Raw genomic sequence first — 19,176 nt, 5'->3', positions numbered from 1 at the left:
ATTTCATTTTCAGAATTTGGAGAGTTTGCTTGAGCTGCTTAGCCAAGTCAACCAATGTTGTTTAGCACAAGGAATTTCCAAGCGGAAATTCCAACTCTTCTTTAGTGAACTTCGAGTGTCACTTTAGAAGAGAAATTTGTGAGCAAAGTTTGGTATTTGTGGGCCAATTTGCAGAGATCTTTCAGCTTGTGCGAGTTCCAGGAGGACGCAGTTGTGGAATTCGTGGTATTTTGGAGACCAGGCATTTGGTGGATTTCGGAGCTGAGATTTTACAGGAAATTTCTTCAGTGGAGGGCGAGTATTCTTGGAGATTTCAGAGGCCAAGAACACTGCTATCGAGAAGGCCGAATTTCTGTCACTAAGGCTTGCACAGGGGTTTTTCTGGGCCATCTTCAACGCAAAAATTGAAGTTGAGATTTTGTGTAGGAGTTGTGTTGAGATTTCTTGTTCATTTTCAGAGGAATTTTTCAAGGGAAATTCCAACAGCTAAGGGAGAAAATTGGAGCTAAATTGTAGTAGATATTCTAGGTGGAATGCAAAGGCCACTTGCTAGGAATTTCGTCCAAATTTGGGTGTTTCGAGTTAGTTTGAATCAACCCAAATGATTTATGGGTTTTGTTGTTCTGGGTGTGAGGAGTCTATAGCTAATTTTATAGAATTTTCCGGGCAGTATTCGGGCCAAAATCGTATATCCTTATAGTAGGGTGTATCGCTGGTTTGTTGGGCAGTTTGCATCACATTGTGGGTGCGATTTTGGCTTGGAGTTAGGCCAAACCTTTTTTGGGTTATAGGAGAGGAGTCTGTGGCTACAATTTCAGATCGATTCAGGCATTATTGAGGTCAGAATTTCAATTTCCTTCCAGCAGCAGTTAGCAAAATTTCTAGGCAGTGCGTAGATTTTGTGGGAGCCATTTCTAGTAGTTGGATTAGTGAGATCTCACCTGGGGTTTTCTTAGCTCGCATAGCAGGCCCAGGTTCTATTATTCCTTGTCGTTTGTGTACTCAGATTCCTACATTAATAAAATGGCTCGATTGTTTGGCTCAGTTTCTTGTGTATTGTTTGGAATTTGTTTATTGTTGTTGCTTCCTAGTACATATCTCTGTTATTTGCTGTAAATTTCAATTTGGAACATTACAGTGGTATCAAAGCATGATCTTGGTCAGTTGTGGGGAAGCTAGCAAGATCATGGAGGTTTTAGATATGCATGCACAATGATTGGTGAATTTATGGACACTCCAATGATGCAAAAGGGGAAGAGTACACAAGGGATCATGGAGGAGTTGGTGAGGAAAAACCAACAGATCCTAGAGGGGATGCAACAAATGATGGGAATGTTGATACATAACCAGCAAAGAAGCCACGCACATGCATGCACAGTCTAGCAAAACAATACCCATGGCTAGCCTAGCCGACCCACCATGCCTCATTTTTTGGATGAACCGGAGAAGGAGAGGAAACCAGACACCTTTGCAGATTTGATGAGGTCCTTTGTGGAGAGGATTGATGAGTATGAGGCATTGGGCCCTAGGATCAGGAGGGCTCTCTCATTTGAGGAGCATAGATCAGGGATTGGATCATCATATAGTGGAGGGCAGTTAGAGGGTGAGACCAAGAGGCACTTCTGCTGGTGGAGACTTGGCTTTAGATATTAGGAGCCTGAGGAGGAGGTGGAGCATGACCCTGATGGCACGCAGGTGAAACACGTAGATATACCCAGAGTGATGCAGGAGTCACCCTTGATGGAGATTCCTTTGATAACTCTAGTTGACACCTTGGTGGAGACAATTGAGCATACACCTGCAGTGCCACCTGTTGAGGTGGTAACCGTTGATGAGGCACCCAAAGTTGGCTAGGTGCCTAGAGATATCCATGGCCAGGAGCATCGACCAACAGGGGCCGTGGGGTACTAGTGGAACCTGAGGGACAGAATGTTGTTGGGATCTAGGTGGGATTCCCCACCACGTTATGGATTTGTCTAGTGAGGGTATTGGTAGTATGGTAGGTTCGGTGATTGAGCATCCACACACTTTCAGATCTCCATTAGCATTAGTGATGGGTTGGATTGACAAGGGAGCAGGCAAACTCCGCGAGTTATTTGGGCATGTTGGTTGTGCATGGAGTCACAAGGAGAGTAGCATACTCTGACAGGGGCTGGAAGGAGGAGGTGGCATTGACAGGCCATCAGACGGGGCATTGTATTGAGACAATGCTCTCTTGTTGGCATATTGGACGTAGGAGCTACTGAGGCTAGGCACAGTAGTGTCATTCCCGTTAACATGTGAGGAGCTAGGTCACTCAAGTCTACCACGGAAGATGAGGAGGTGTAGCCCACATCATGGTGGATTCACTAGCAGAGTAGTGGATGCGTTGACGCCATGATGATGCAGGGTGGTGCGACTACTGGCGTAGGTGTTTAGTGGTGCACAAAGTAATGCCACAAAGTTTATTGTTCTACAGAGGAGCACAAAGGTGTATGGAGGAGTATCATGTTGTGCGGCCTTGCACTGTGGAGTAGGAGGAGCAATTCACACCACCTTGAGGTTTCACATGGAGTGACAGCTACTTCGTCACAGGAGGGATACCAACTGATTCAGGATGATATGGCAGCTAGTAGTGGTGTCCAACAGTGCACAGAGGTGTGCAACTAGGTGTAGTTGTGTGCCAAGGGGCGCAAAGGTGCATGTTTGTATGCAGAGGAGTGCAGGGATACTTGGTCGTATGCAGTGGTGTGTGACGCTAGCTCGTGGGATTTTGGAGCGTTACCTCCAGGGAGACCGCCTAATAGGGACAACATGCATACCCTTGGGTGTAGCTCACTTAGGATCGATGGGGACGCTGATGAGCATCATTTGATGATATCCAAGGGGACTTGCACGCCTGTCTCACTGCCACATTGTTTGCAGGCACAATAGAGTTGGGTGTTGTCCCTTGATGCCTTCATCGCGAGCAGTAGGACGTGGAAGGCTCACTCGAAACAATTAGTTGGGACACAAAGTATCCAGGGAGAGACTTCTCAATGGTGGCATTTGATCAGGGCACGAGCTGACAGGTACAGGCTTGGGGAGTACATGGTTTGTTGTAGAGGTAGTGTATGCTCCACCCCTGAGTTCACACTTAGGGAGGTGACCGTGAGTGAGCTGCAGGGTGCACTTTCGGCAAGACAACCGAGGTGTTATGTGAGCATGAGGTATAGGGGATGATAGTCCTTGTTAGCAGGAGGATGCCTAGACTCCTGACAGTATCCAGGTACATCATCAGGAGCTGGGATAGCAAATTTCATTGTGATCTAGCAGGAGTAGAGCAGTTTGTCATACGTAGGACAAATTCTTAATGTTGGGTGCCCATCCATTGGATACATACAGGGGTTAGAGACAAGGCACAAAGGGGTCCCAACAGCTAGCAACATGTCACAACAACAGCTAGTGAGGATTGGGAGTTGTGGACTTCCAGTATGGTTATGATTATGGGATCCAGTTGATTGGTGGGACACTCCATTACTTAGTGAGTACAGTTAGGATAACATGTGATCTAGTTCATTATCAGGTTGACACATGGGGGATCACCGAGGTCTTCATCATATGGCAAGGCAAGTGTTTGTTCAAGATTGGGGCCAACCATGGAATGATAGGCGCGAGCGTTGCTGAGTCACATTGGTAGGTTGAGCTTAGCCTCGATCATCACATATATTATGGTCGAGAGTTACAGGAGAGGAGGTTCTGGTACGAGCATAGTAGGCAGTTAGTCATGACCAGAGTGTTGCAGGGTCAGAAGGACGGTTTCTTTCTTAATGAGCATGGGACCCCTGGCATCGTAGTACTTAACATCTCAATGACCTTTAGGGATGGGCTGGCTAATATAGGGAGAGATCACTTAGATCTTCCTTGGGGCTTTAGTGACTCGCTGATAGCATGGGAGACTTCCTTAGCATGGCAGGTTGGTCAATAAGAGGATATTAGGGGAAGTTCATGCGGGAGAGACTTCATCCCCATAGGGATTGTGTTGTGTCTTCAGGAGTTTACTCTTGGAGTGCATGAGGTGGACTACTCGGTAGGGCAACTTCATGGGGAGTTGGATAGAGTCCTACATTATCATGATGCTCTACTTATTGATAGTATGCAGAGGGCTTCTGGCACCTATATTTGGTTGGACAACGAGTGGAGCAAGGTGTGCTTCACATTGATCAGGATGGCTTGGGATCTCGGTATTGAGGGATTCATTCATGTCAAGACAAAGCTAAGATTGGGGATGACTCAGTGGCTCGTTTGGAACCCTGGTATTATTGGTGGTTATAGTGGTGATCAACAATCAGAGAGGGCACTTGTTCAGGCATTGCTTGGGGACAAACATTTTTTGGTGGAGAGGACTATCATGTACCCAATTAATAATTTTGCTAAGAGAAATTCCCAATTTTGGCGATGAATATATATTTAGATAAATAAAATTAGGAGAAATAAGTTGTGGAAATATTAAATAAATTTTGGAGAAAAGACAATGGTTGAGACTTAGGAAAAGAAGAAAGATTAAAGTGATAATAAGTTGTGGAGATTACCAAAATAGAAATCGAACCATGGGAAGAATCGAACCATGGTATCAAAGCATAGTGTGAGAGAAATCGAACCATGGTATGAGGAAGGGAAAGCAACAATAAAAGAAAGGTTAGAGCCTCATTTTAATAATTTTATCTTGCCATTTCATTTTCAGAATTTGGAGAGTTTGCTTGAGCTTCTTAGCCAAGTCAACCAATGCTGTTTAGCACAAGGAATTTCCAAGCATAAATTCCAACTCTTCTTCAGTGAACTTTGAGTGTCACTCTAGAAGAGAAATTTGTGAGCAAAGTTTGGTATTTGTGGGTCGATTTGCAGAGATCTTTCAGCTTGTGCGAGTTCTAGGAGGACGCAATTGTGGAATTCGTGGTATTTTGGAGAGCAGGTATTTGGTGGATTCTAGGGTTAAGATTTTACAGGAAATTTCTTTAGTGGAGGGCGAGTATTCTTGGAGATTTTCAGAGGCCAAGAACATTGCTATCAAGAGGGTCGAATTTCTATCACTAGGGCTTGCGTAGGGGTTTTTTTGGGCCATCTTCAGCGCAAAAATTGAAGTTGAGATTTTGTGCAGGAGTTGTGTTAAGATTTCTTGTTCATTTCCAGAGGAATTTTGCAAGGGAAATTCCAGCAGCTGAGGGAGGAAATTGGAGCTAAATTGCAATAGATATTCTAGGTGGGACACAAAACCCATTTGCTAGGAATTTCGTCCAAATTTGGGTGTTCCAGTTCAGTTGGAATCAACCCAAACGATTTATGGGTTTTGTTGGTCTGGGTGTGAGGAGTCTATAGCTAATTTTATAGAATTTTCTGGGCAATATTCATGTCAAATCGTACATTCTTATAGTAGGGCGTATTGTTGATTTGTTGGGCAGTTTGCATCACATTGTGGATGCTATTTTGGCTTGGATTTAGGCCAAACCTTTTATGGGTTTTTTTGGGCTATAGGAGAGGAGTCCGTGGCTACAATTTCAGATCGATTTGGGCATTATTTTGTTTCCTTCCAGCAACAGTTAGCAAAAATTCTAGGCAATGCTTAGATTTTGTGGGAGCCATTTCTAGTAGTTAGATTAGTGAGATCTCACCTGGGATTTTCCTAGCTCACATAGCAGGCCTAGGTTCTATTATTCCTTGTCATTTATGTACTTAGATTCCTACATTAATAAAATGGCTCAGTTGTTTGGCTCAGTTTCTTGTGTATTTTGATGTGCATGTTTGGAATTTGTTTATTGTTGCTACTTCCTTGTACATATCTCTGTTATTTGCTGTAAATTTCAATTTGGAACATTACAACTAGCCTAGGTGCATCATTCCATGAATAATAAAGTAAAATGTATGAATGTTGTGGGTGTTGAATGTGCCCATGGTTATGAATGATGTTGTACAACTCAATGCAAGGTTGCACGAAACGGGGAAACGGGTACGAGTTTTCGAAACGGGAAGTGATACGAAACGCGACCTCCCCAAATTTTGGAAACGGGGAAACACGAATATATATATATATATATATATATATATATATATATATATATATATATATATATATTAGGACATTTAAGAAATATGTGCAATCATAAAGCATAGATGATACATTCTAATTTATTTCATTATGATAAAATTGTCAATTGTCAATGTATAAACTATAAGTATCTAAATTTGCATCACATTTACTCATGAATAATCACATAATGAAAATAGAAATATCCAAAATCAGCCACGAGAAATTTCTAATTTCTTGTCTTGTGCTTGATTGGGAGTCTCTTCCTACATAGTCGTACGACCTTAATGCTCCTGATTAAATACAAGTTTCATACCCTAGTACCCTACATTCTCTTGATTATTGGGAGTCTCCCTTGCATAGAGGGCTTGGTTCTCTTGATTAAATACAAGTTCCATACCCTAGTACATGATAAAATCCAATGGAAACATTGCAATCCCCCCAATCCTAAAATCCTGAAAAACAAATAAGTCTGCTGGATTTTGAGTGAGATCTAAAATTCTACTTTCTCCATATGAAATCCAATGAGGGCGAAACCACTCTCAAACATCCTGAGTCATTTCATGGTAATGTTAAAAATTTAAGTAAAAGGATGAAAATGAAAAATAAAGGAAAATATCACTTTTACTTTAAGAATTTAACATTACCATGAACTGCATATCAACACTAGGGCAAAAGTTCACTTTTATAACTTTAGACAGGCATCTGGAAGCAACTAGAAGTCACTAGGCTAACGTAAGAATAGATTAGAAAACAAATAAAATAAAAAATAAAAAATAAAAAATAAAAACACAAGTAAATGCTGAAACGTGGGTCGTATGGCCCTGAAACGCGTTTCAGGCTGTACTGGCCACGTTTCAGTTTCGTGAAACGTGGTAGTACGGCTTGAAACGCGTTTCAGGGCCGTACCAAATGCGTTTCAGCGTTTCGTACCCGTTTCCCTACGGAAACGCCCTTCTGCCCCACGTTTCCTGCAACATAGACTCAATGTTTTAAAACTCCGACTCGGCCGAGGGTCAACTCCGACTCCGACTTCGACTCGGTATCGACTTGGCCGGCTCGATTTCAATGACTCAGTCGTTGTAAAAAATACATTAAATATTTATTTTTTTATAAAAACACATAATTTTAAAGATTTTCATTCATGTTTCCAAACACATAGCATTAGAATATAGATAGAAGACAACATATGATCAAAGTAGGCTCATGAATATATCCATTATATTAAAATGGCACCCAGTGCACTGTCCAATACATACACGATGATGATATAGAGATCAAAACAAAAACACATAACCAAGGAGGCTAGAAATGGCCTCTACAACAAAAGTCTGTGACCAGTACTACTGGCTACTACTAGAGTTGCCAACATCATCTGGCTCAGTGTTACTTGGGAGCGGGAGCGAAAGCAGGGAGCGAGAGCGACATTTTCGGAAGCTCCCTGTTTGGGAGTGAATCCCGGAGGAGTTCGACAACCAATGTCACTAACATCAAGGTACATAAAGGGATTGGTACTCTTGATTAAATACGAGTTCCATACCCTAATACATGACAAAATTCAATGGAAACATTGCAATACCCCAATCCTGAAATCCTGAAAAACCGATAAGTCTGCTGGATTTTGAATGAAATCTAAAATTCTACTTTCTCCATATGAAATCCAATGAGGTCGGAACCACTCTCAAACATCCTGAGTCATTTCATGGTAATGTTAAAAATTTAAGTAAAAAGATGAAAATGAAGATTAAGGAGAATGTCACTTTTACTTTAAGAATTTAACATTACCATGAATAGCATAGCTTTAGTAGGGCAATATGATCAAATACTAGGGTTTGGGAGAGCGCAATGGACCCCAAAGACCAGCAAACTAATTCATAAACCCCTTTGGAGTCCCCCACACTTAGAAAAATAAAAAAAATAAAAAAGGCGTGTTTTTATGGTTCACTGGCCATTGTCAGCTACCCGGCGGAGTAGTTACAGATCTGGCTGAGTTGGCTGAGTTATGACTGACTCAGCCAAGTCATGCTATGACTCGGCTAGGTCAGTGATAACTCGGCCGACTGAACCGAATTTTCTATCGGGTTGAATTTTTATTTTTATTTTTATTTATTTATTTATTTTTATTTTTATTTATTTATTTTTTTCCGGCTCGGACCAACTCGGCAGAGTCGGTTCCGAGCCGGCTGGATCTTAAAACAATGGTTGAACTGCCCGAAGTCCCATGGCTCTCAACACATCACTTGTGGGTGTCAATATGTCCCTCTGGAGAACCTGGACTCCAATTAAGTTGCCTAGACCTATAAATGGAACCACCTATTGATTACACACAATATCTAATACGCTACTTTCACCATCAGGTACATTAATCATTGTTGCATCTAAGTGAACCAAGCTTGAAATAAATGAACAAATTAACACTTCATATGAGGTTTCTCTTCCAAAATTGAGGCCTTGGTCACGTAATGGTGTTACCTCCCTAGCTAGGAGTGGTTAATAGACTATCCTATTAGGTGTTCCCAACCCCCAAAGGGAAGTGACATTCCCTTTGTCCACCCTTCAATCAATAGGTACCATGTGAATAATGATGGAACAAACGGGAAAGAACTTCATGGTCAAGTGCCATGGTCAAAGGGATTGACTATGATGAGGGAGCAATCATGGGTGCATGAGTTACCTTAGCCTTTGTTTTTCCAAAACTCTACATTGCCTTTTAATTTTTCTTGATTCTTCATTTTATTATTGCTCATAGCTCAAGGAATAGCAGCTTTGCTTGGTATGCTGTATAATAGTTATTACCCCCTTTGGGATGGGGTAGTTCATTGCCCACCAAGGGTTGGGACATGCAAGGGTTCCTTGTCTTCTATGATATAGGGCAACATTGCCCCAAGAATTAGATGATGGCTATATGAGAAAGGTAGAGCTCACACTTGGCTTTTGCTCACGTGCTAATTGGTAAGTCCTGACCATCTTTTGCAGTTTGATTTTTCTTTCATTTTTCTTGTGGTTGTCATATGCTCTTTCTTTTTCTTTTAGCTACATCGACCTCCCAGGGTGCATTTCGAGGCCCTACTTCTAGGCATGATGATGTATGGATGCCAAATCCCAACGAACCAACGGTCAATTGAACCCGAAGAAGGAAGATGGAGTAAGAGCTTATAATGTAAGATAAAAAGTGGTAAGTATGGAATAGGGAGAGATGGGGCTACGTTATCTTAATCATGGTTGCCTAAGTAGTGCTCCATTCTAAAGCCACGGGCCATTAGGGGAGGTCCCATTGGACTACGATTGAAAATTAATCCCCACATTTAATGTGAGGGAACAAGACTACAACCAAGACCTTTCTTTCTTCCAAGTTGCCCCATAATCCGTACCAAAATTACCAAATACAAACAAGTATAAGCACCCGATTGCAAAATGAATAAAGTACCTTTTGATTAGAAACCCACCTTCCAACATGTGCTCTTGACAAATGAGCAAGGAGACATATGACTAATGCGGGTGGTGGAGATATGAATGGCACGTCACATCGGCTACAAGGTGGCTCTGAGGGGCTGCTGGCTACTAATTGGTAGAGATGAATAAGAGAAACATTTCTCCTAGGAGTCACCCACTTTTAGTAGGTAACAAGTACTCTTTAGAGTTTACACTCTGATAAGATGTTAGAATTCTTGCAAACCTAGAGCCCGACACTTAATTCCTAGTAGATTATTGATCTACTAGTTAATTGCATAGCTAGGTTCATTAACACAAAAGTTGAGCGGAAACAAAATATACCAATCTCAATCATGAAATAGATGACATATCATATTCTTACCATTCACAGTTCTTCATTATTTTGCAGAACTTACTTGGGCTCCTGTCTTGGTAAAATGACCCAACTAAGGAAATACATACAACAATTGGATGTGATCTAGCTGGTCAAGCACTCCTTGGCTGATTTGGATATCCTTGCTGCTCTAATATACTCACTGAAATGCCTCTCTCAATCTTGTGCTGCTGTATGGTGTGTCTTCTCTCTTTCCTTAGCCTTGCGTTTATAACTTTACATGGAGCTAAATCCCTAACCCTAATCTCCAAAGTTATTGATGGCTGAAATTAGATTTTGCCTCACTTAAGATTAAGGGCTGATATTAAAGCATAATCACTAATGTAATTAATTTACTTTTTCTAAAGTTAATTTTAGCTTAATAAGCGAATAATTATGTGCCTTTCCTAAGTCTAACTTAGGTTGAGTTCCAAATGAAACTTGCTCACACTAGAGCAAGTGTTCTAAGGAGATCTTGGGCGACTTCTGCATGCCTACATACTTAGGCCTGTGCAGAAACACCTGCCCGAGCTACAAACATCAACAAAAGCATGGTAAAAACTCAAACTTTGGATATAAATAGACATTGGCATATCTCCTACCAGTCAGTGATTTCACTTGGAGTACTAGCATTTTTAATAAAGTTGGTTTTTAGAATGATCTGGAATATTTATGATTATGATTCTACTTATATGATAAACATTGGTTTCAGTAGAATGAACTCGCCTCCTTTCTTCAGACGCATTGCATTCCTGATCATGTTTCATGCATATCTTGGGGATTGGATGGTATACAACGTGTGTGCCTGATATCCATGAGATCATGGAAGGTAGGAGTATTCACTTGAAGTGGGGACTTTTAAGTTCATAAAACTGAAGATGCTTACATAGATAAAGCTGATGCTGGCATCCAGAATTCGAAAGTATTCTGTTCCTCTTGATGTACTCATCCACTTGTGATTCACGTTATGGATTTTTTGAGTTAGGAGATATTTTAGGTTAAAATGACAAATATGAGTTGCAAATTTACTTTCATATAACTACCAGATTTTTCACTGGAATGGTTTATAGCAAATTAATCTGTCATGTAGTTTGTCCGTGGAGTTATCTTTCCTGGGGTCCTTTTGGAACATCAAAACCAAATTATTGTTTAACAATTCTGTAAAGCTGACTATTGGTGAACCTCTCCGAGTACTTGGAACTGAAGCTGAATTTTCGATGTCAACACATTTATTTGCACCATGTTGGTTCGTACTCATTAATTTGGTACCATCATATTATTGATGGGCTGCCTAAACTTCTCAATTTTTGAATAAAATATCCACTTTTCTTGTAAATAATTGGAGAGATTATTATGAGAGTGATACTGAGGTTCCCTGAAAGTGCATGTGACATTGGATAATTTATAACATAATAGGTCTTTCGAAACAAAAAAGATGATACTGTAAACACCAATGCTTCTTTGAGATGGTCAGTTTTAGTCTGTCCTCTTTTCATGGTTTCTGCAAAGGTCTGCGGGAAGTAGTTTTTGGTATGATTGCATTGTAGTGAACAGCTAACGTAAAAGAACAAATTTTCAAATGGAAACTGTGTTACAAAATAATTATATAGTATCCAGTTTGGAACTCACCGAGCAGCGTGTTAGCTGTCAGAATGTATTTTGCATGCCTTATGGGATAGCTTTCATGTGAGTACGCAACGATTTGAAAAATGTCAATTTTATTATGACTTCAAGATGATAAGACATCTTTATTACAACAGGATTGTTATCCGGAGCGGCTGGGAAAGTTATTTATGATTCACGTCCCATACCTATTCTGGGCAGCATGGAAGACGGTTTATCCGTTCATTGACAAAGTGACCAAGAAAAAGGTACTGTTTCCTCACACTATAGCATTCATAATATGCAGATCATGTCAATGTTCAGGAATGCTGTTGCCTCTTTTATGCATTCTTGTCTTTCTTGGAAATTAGCAATTTTCTTAGATCAGAGATGAAGCTCTCATGATTATTGTTATTGGTCATTGACAGATTGGTTTGAAAAGCTTACCTTGTCACTAATGTCTAAATTGTACTTATAATGGTTGGTTTCCTGTTGACCATCTTCATCACTCTCAGGAATGCCTTCACAATGTACTAAGTGGTATTACTAGGGGAAGGGGATTTAAGCTTAGTGTAGGCTTTTGTAGGATCGGACCACAGATTATGCCTAATGAGTCTTTAGTGAACATTCCATTCACAGCAGAGGAAAGAGATTGAGTGAATTTTAGAGACCTGGAATAAACTATCTTACACTACTTTGTTCCTACCAATATCCATTATTTAGGGCATTAGCTCTCAGATTAATTTAGTCATGTTTGAATCTCCCCGAGATTTCTAGAGCTAAGAAGTCATTCCATGTCGCTAGCTACTTTCTGCACCATTTTCCTAATCATCTATTAGTTATACAGTTCTAGCAAATTCGTATGGCTGAATAACCAAACAAATTATCGAGTAGTTGATTTTGAGATGTTGCTGATCAAGATATTTTTGCATAGGCTAGGATTTTGTGGACCTGAGCCTTATTTGGTATTTCCAATGTGATGAGATTTAGTCTGCTGAGAAAAATGGCCATATGATCGACACTCGTGATTTTTCCATTGTGGGTTGCAAACTGTGATTGGTACCCAAGATTTGTTGTTTTTGTTATAAGACTGTCATAGATTGTCCTTCTGCACTACATCATGACTCACTGCCATTCTTCCAGATATGTTGATAGCTCTCAAGATACCGCCCTTACTTAACTCTTGGCAGAGTAATTGTAGGAGCAACAATATCAACAAAACCAATTGTTGACAGAGCAACTGGTTACACAGCAAAGACAAGAGAAAAGTTTCAGGCTAAAACGATGCAGGATATGTTCCCCATGTTCCAGAACTTGGGGACCACATAGTAGTAGACCCTAGAACAGGCCTTACAACGACAGCCACCCCTACAACAAATCAATTGTCCAATAGATGTTCAAGATGTACCCACAATATTCCACCCCAAAATTTGTTGGAGCCATAAATTGGGACGAATGACTTCAAGATTGTTGTCCACGAGTGTTTCTACTTCTTAGTACATAAGTGCACAATTCTGGCAAAGTTGGATGCATCTTAGTCAGATCCCAGGACAAATTGTTCAACATTGCATTGAGGTCTTCAGCAAAATCTCTATCAAACTTGAGGTAAGGGATCCTTGAAGATTCTCTTCTCATTAATTTCATTTCTTTTCTTTTTTGTCTGACGTTAGAACAAAGCTACAACTTCTTTCTTCATAATTCAACTTTCTTCTAGGAATGAAGTTAAGTTTCCTAAGGCTGTTGAGGCATCTAAGAAGTCTTCACAACCCTCTTAGACAAAGGGTCATTCTTCCCCTTCTCTCTCAACCAATATTTGTTCCACTCAAGAGATAGGCATCCGCATCATCCAAATGCAAAAGAAATGCTCCTCTTATCATAGCGGATATGATCACTGATGTTGAATATCATGTCTTACAGTCCACAAAGGCCAAGTGTTTCCTTGCTGAATGACAATTCATAATTACAGAGCCTAATACACAAGAATGATGAGAGCTTTACTTCTGTGATCCTAGCTCGTCAAACATTTTATTTTCCCATATGATCAAAGATTGTAATGGCCACGAGAGGAAAATTCTATTCACTCACGATTTTTAGATTGTGCAAAGTTAGATAGTTGATCATGGACAACGAAAATCAAAAGAATTTTGTTTCTTAGTTGTTAGTCAATGAGCTTCAACTCTAACACATTGCATCCATAATGATATCATCTTGGATGCGTCAACACCTATCAATTATAAGTGTTCAATCACTTCTTCCATTGGACCATTCATGGATATTGTTGAATTTGATGTTACAAGTATGGATTATTGTCATGTGATTCTTGGCAAGCCCCACTATTTTATCAGAAGGTCATAGATGATGGGGTATTACGACAACTACAGGTTTACAAGCATAGTAAGAGCTAATGACCCACCTCTTCCTCCTCTTAGTTTGGAGGACAAGTTGTTAAGCATGTTAATGTCCATAAATTTAACTCTTCATTCTCTTTTGGTGCTCTTTGCCTTGACCTGCAACAACCTCTTGCACAAGTTTCATTCTTTAGTTGGGAGGTGTCCCTCTAAGCATAGAGTCTGCATCCTAAGACTCATCTTGGTTCATTCACTTTAGTCAAAGAAAATCAAATTGCATTGTTCCCAGGACAATGCTATTCATGGTTTACCTCATCCCAAGAGTGTGGAGGCAATCTCTTTTGTACATGTGCCTCAACATTTTATGATCCATTTTCTTTAGCAAGGAAGTCATGTCTTCCAATCGCTACAACCAAACACCATTTTTGTATGCCCTCACATTTCAATGGATAATCTTCCCCAAATATCTTGGTGGAAAAATACATTGGAAACATTCATTATATTTTATGTTTTTTACCTCGTAAATGTTTTATAGATGACTTGGTCAAAGGTGATTAGTCACAAAATATATTATAATTGTAACTCTAGTAGACTTGGTCAGAGATTAATCATTATTAAGGCTCCACCAATTTTGCACTAACTTAAAATTTAAAAACCCAATATATTGGAGAGTACAATGTGTGTAGTTTGGTAATCTATTGTGCTTACATGCTTCTTCTCTTGTTTCCTGTCTTGTTTGTGAAATCTTCTCATTGTTGTTAATGAGCTCATATCACAATCGTTATAGAAAAATAAACATCCTAAAATGGATTTGGATGCAACATTAAGAGAAAAAATAATGTTATAGCATCCTTGCTACATGGTTGAGGCAGTGCCACCTTTAGAGAGTTAAGTAATCAAGCATCCTTGGGAGAATCTTAATGCACTTTATAAATATGTAAAATATTGTATTCAAGGTTTTGAAATTTATTTACCATTCTTTCTATTTTTACATCCCCCTAGTGGTAGCTCCCTAGGTTATAAAAGTGTCAATGTGTTACAAAATTTAGCCTTTGGATGAGAATCTTTATATCGAACATTTTTTCTCTTTGGTAGGTTGACACCCTAAAATGACAAACAATAATCAAAAGCTTGCAGAAACCTATTTTTATTGAAGTGGTACAATTACGTTGGGAAGAGGTTTTCATTATTAAATAATACATTAGTGTAGACATCGAAAAAGATGTAGCTATTTTCTTGAAGAAGTGCTTGTGTAATTATCAGGCCCTCATGATTGGACATATATTGGCCAAATGCTTAACAACATTGGATGAGTACATTTGCATAGGGGTAGAGAAAATGTAGTAGGTTGGAGTTAAGCAAATGTTAGAAGGAATTAACATTAGTGATCATATCTTTACTTTTGCAACCAAATTTGAGAAAGCTAGAATAGGTAAACTTTTGGTGTGCTAATGTTTTGTGGACATGGACAAAGCCTTTGGCACATTCTCTAGAAACTTATGCTTTGTGTTGATTAAGGTATTGGGGCTTTCAAACTTGGTGTTTTCTTAGTAGTTGTTGGTTGATGTAGCTGAGATAGGTGTTCTAGCCTTAGGTGGTGTCAATGTGGCTATGAACGCAAGAGCAAAAAATATCTCCAAGCCCAAGTTATTCTTTTGAATGTAAATGTCTCAAGTAAATTAATTAATCAATTTTAATTATTTTTCTAAGTTTTAACTTAGGGAAATAGATTAATTAATTAGTAATAATTGAGACATGGACAATTTTCCTCTAGAGACTTCAAGTAAAGTTTCTAATTGATATTGACCATCGATTAGATCATTTGAGATCTAGATCTTGGCTGTTGATTTCTCAATGAGAGATTATAAAGGAAATCGATGGGTAGTCTTAGAGATCATTCATTGTAGTGAAGAGGCCGCATTGATAGCATGGGGTTTGACACCAGCGAGGGTTTCAACAACTATTGAAGCAATGGATATTTTCCGAAGTTTTCTTTTCTCAATGTTTTTCCAGTTTGTGAGATCCGGAGGAGGAATTTTCCGAGAGTTATTTTGCAGATAGAGGTTGAGATTGCCAGGGGAGGTCGTACAAGTTGCCAGTTTAGCAGATTGAGACTTTCAATTGTAGAGCGAATTGTAGGAAAAATGCAATTGCAAAAAAGGTGGATTGCGGGAATTCACAACGGATTGCTGGAATAGCAGTGAGAATTGCAGGAGAGGTCGTGAGCCTTCCAATGGTCATATTGACTTGTGGAGGTGAAAAAATATTTTGCTGGAGCTTTGTCGAGGTTTGGCAAGCAATATTGTAATATTCATTAATTGTAGAATTTGTTGAAGATTAATAAAACTTTTAGATCTGAAGAAATGGTTTTCCCTTTGGGGTTTTTCCAAGGACGTTTTGTCTGGAAATATTGTGTCCATTTTGTGATTCGTTTTCTATCAGAGTTTCTGCAATTTATTTTTGTGACTATTGCAAACACATTTGTATTCAATATCTACAATAAAATAATTTTTGCACATAATTAAATACATTGGATAATTATCGGTTGATTGCAATAAGCAATATTTTATCGATTTTTCACATGGTATTAGAGTAGATATAAGGCACATAGGTTTATCAGAGTAGATTAATGCAGGGGTTTGGAAGAGGAAGCTAAGGTTTTAATAGCCAGATTGATTTCCATAATTACTTGGAGGAATTTTACCAGTGTCATTTTCTGCAAGAGGAGGGTCAAATGAACTAGTGCAAATTTCTAGTTTACCAGTGTGTGTTGTGGAGACAGTTTCCTTTGCCAGTTGCCAGATCGATTTTCCAGAGGTAGTGCGAGTGGGTTTCTCTAGTTGCTGGAGGCAAAGAAATTCATTAGAGTGATTTCCCGAAGGCAGTGTGAGCTTTTGGGAGGGACAATGCACAGTTCCAGTGGGCAGTGCGAGTTCATAAAGGAAGTGTGAGTTGCCCAGTAGTAGTTGAGATCACTTGGAGAGGGAGACCGAGAGGTTTTCTAGGGACTTTTCTTAGCTGATAGAAGAGGTATTATTTTTATTTTCTCTCAAGGGATTCAATAATGGCTTCAGTAGGATTGAGGAATCACGATAGGTTAGATGGTGCATCAAACTTTGGTGTTTGGAGAATTCGATGCCTTCTTATTTTGGAAGAGCATGGACTGAAGGAGTTTGCTACGACACATATTGCTGTACCAATAGATCCTATCATGTTGCATGAGTACCAGAAAGATGATGTCAATGCTAGTTGTATTATTTTAGATTGGGTCAAGGACCACATAGTTCCACATTTAGCGAAAGAAGATACAACCAAGAAATTGTGGGATGCCATCAACAAACCATTCCAAGATAAAAAAATATGAATCAAAAAATGATCCTAAGAGAGAAGCTTAAAAGCACTAAACAAAGTAAGGGGGAGAACGTTGTCAGTTATTTCACTCACATCAGGACAGTCAGAGATGAGCTAGCAACCATTGGAGAGAAGGTTGATGACAAAGAGCTTGTGAGAACAACCTGTTATAGCACGATTTACCACTCTTGGTATATATGATGCTTTGTTTATGGCCTAGGGCAACCCCTCCTTCTAGAATTGGTCCAAATATATAAAAAGCAGTGTTTTATTCCCTGTACGCTACTTTGCCCTTAGCTAAAAGCGTGTACACGCGGGTGAGTCAATACCCAACCTGTGTATATGTATTAAAACACTTAAAAAATTAAATTTCCTTAATTTTGGGCGGATTTCATGGGTTTTACTTGTTGATTACCTCCTATTGCCCATGGCCCAACTGTTTCCCAACTAAAAAACTAATTGGGAGAGGTATAAATAGACCTCTATGGGAAGGCCTTAAGGAGGAGGAGAAGAGATAGAGTTATTATACTGAGATTATCCCTGACTGAGTCTGATGAATCCCTGTGCCTCATGCACTTCCCCAAGCTTCAGGAAACCCTTGTTTCCTTTATTATAGATATCCTTCCTTTTGCTTGAGATATCATGGTGTTGGTGATGGAAGAAGATTGTTGAAGGCTGGGATAGGATGAATCCGGAGGACAGTTCCGCTTGGAGCCAGAGAAAGACTCAGGTGAATTCTCTCCATGTTATTTATAACTTACTGCAATAAAAGAAATGTTGTCTTGTTTCCGAAATTAACTATGTCTATGCATCAAATTATGTTTTAATTCATATATGAATGTCGTTTTGATGTATGATCAATCATTTGTTTATATGATATAAAGTCAATTTCGTGAATATGCTTTACTTCTATACTGCTATGTATGTTCGAATTGAATGATTTTCAGGTTTGAAGAACATCGGGAGTTGCAGAGGGTCTGAACCCTGTGGGACCTACTCGAACGAAGGAAATCCGGGTATGGTCACTCTTACGTAGTTTGATAATATAAGCATCTTGCTTGAGTTGTTTCAGTATTTCTTGTTATAGTTTGCTTATGCTCTGTTAGGGTTCTAACCCAAGGCCCTAGGGTGCTTTCACTTGAAACGCAACCTTGAATGGTTTTCAGAAGTAGTGGGATCTTTTCGTGCAAGTGGTTAGTGGAAGATCTGATTTTCCTTGTTATGAACGATTGTGGAATGACTTCACATAGGAGGAGCTTCGACTGAGCCTTGTGAAAGACAACATTGGTACTAGAAGTAGTTCTGAGCAAAAGGGAGATGATAGCAAGAATGTCGCTCTTGTGAGCAAGCGTAAAGTGAAGAAGGGATTTAGTAAAGGGTCCAACTCTAAGGAGGAAAAGAAGAAGAAGATGTCGAAGATAAAGTGCTATGGCTATCTTGCGTTTGGCCATTACCGCACCAATTTCTTACACAAGAAGAACAATGACAACAAGAGTGAGAAGTAGATAGTGGCAATCGCAGATGAGATTTCTAGTTGGATAGAGGATGAGTTTGCACTCATCGCTTGCAACAACATTCCAAGAGAGCTGTGCCATAGTGGAATGGGTCATGAGGTGACAAATGTTCTAGATGTGAGCACAGAGCACGATGGTGTCGACTATAGAACACCTTCCTCGCTAAGAGGGAGTGTTGGTTGATGTAGCTCGGACAAGTGTTCTAGCCTTAGGTGGTGTCAGTGAGGCTAGGAACACAAGAGCAGAAAATATCTCCAAGCCCAAGTTATTCTTTTGAATGTAAATGTCTTAATTAAATTAATTAATCAATTTTAATTATTTTCCTAAGTTTTAACTTAGGGAAATATATTAATTAATTAGTAATAATTGAGACATGGTCAATTTTTTTCTAGAGACTTCTAGTAAAGTTTTTAAGTGATCTTAGCCATCGATTAGATCATTTTAGATCTAGATATTGGTCGTTAATTTCTGAGCGAGAGATTATAAAGTAAATCGATGGGAAGTCTCGGAGATCAT

The 19,176-nt window shown here is 39.5% G+C and overlaps 1 protein-coding gene across 5 annotated transcripts in view; it reads left to right on the top strand.

Annotated features, from left to right (window-relative positions):
- LOC149202255 (uncharacterized) overlaps positions 1–19,176 on the top strand; it is a 129,783-nt gene that overhangs the window by 19,235 nt on the left and 91,372 nt on the right. For 4 of the 5 annotated variants that reach the window (XM_089403144.1, XM_089403146.1, XM_089403145.1 and 1 more), the window contains exon 5: positions 11,606–11,716. In XM_089403144.1, the coding sequence (XP_089259270.1) occupies positions 11,606–11,716 (111 nt within the window). Of the gene's footprint in view, positions 1–11,605; positions 11,717–18,093; positions 18,115–19,176 lie in introns of those variants that run through there. The other variant, XM_089403147.1, reaches the window with a different exon arrangement.

Source organism: Pinus tabuliformis, chromosome 2_1, assembly GCF_031772625.1.
Source record: "Pinus tabuliformis cultivar Carrire ecotype Pingquan chromosome 2_1, CPIR1, whole genome shotgun sequence".
NCBI lineage: Eukaryota > Viridiplantae > Streptophyta > Pinopsida > Pinales > Pinaceae > Pinus > Pinus tabuliformis.
Note: the sequence above shows the minus strand (reverse complement) of the source record. Positions and strands in the feature narration are given on the sequence as shown.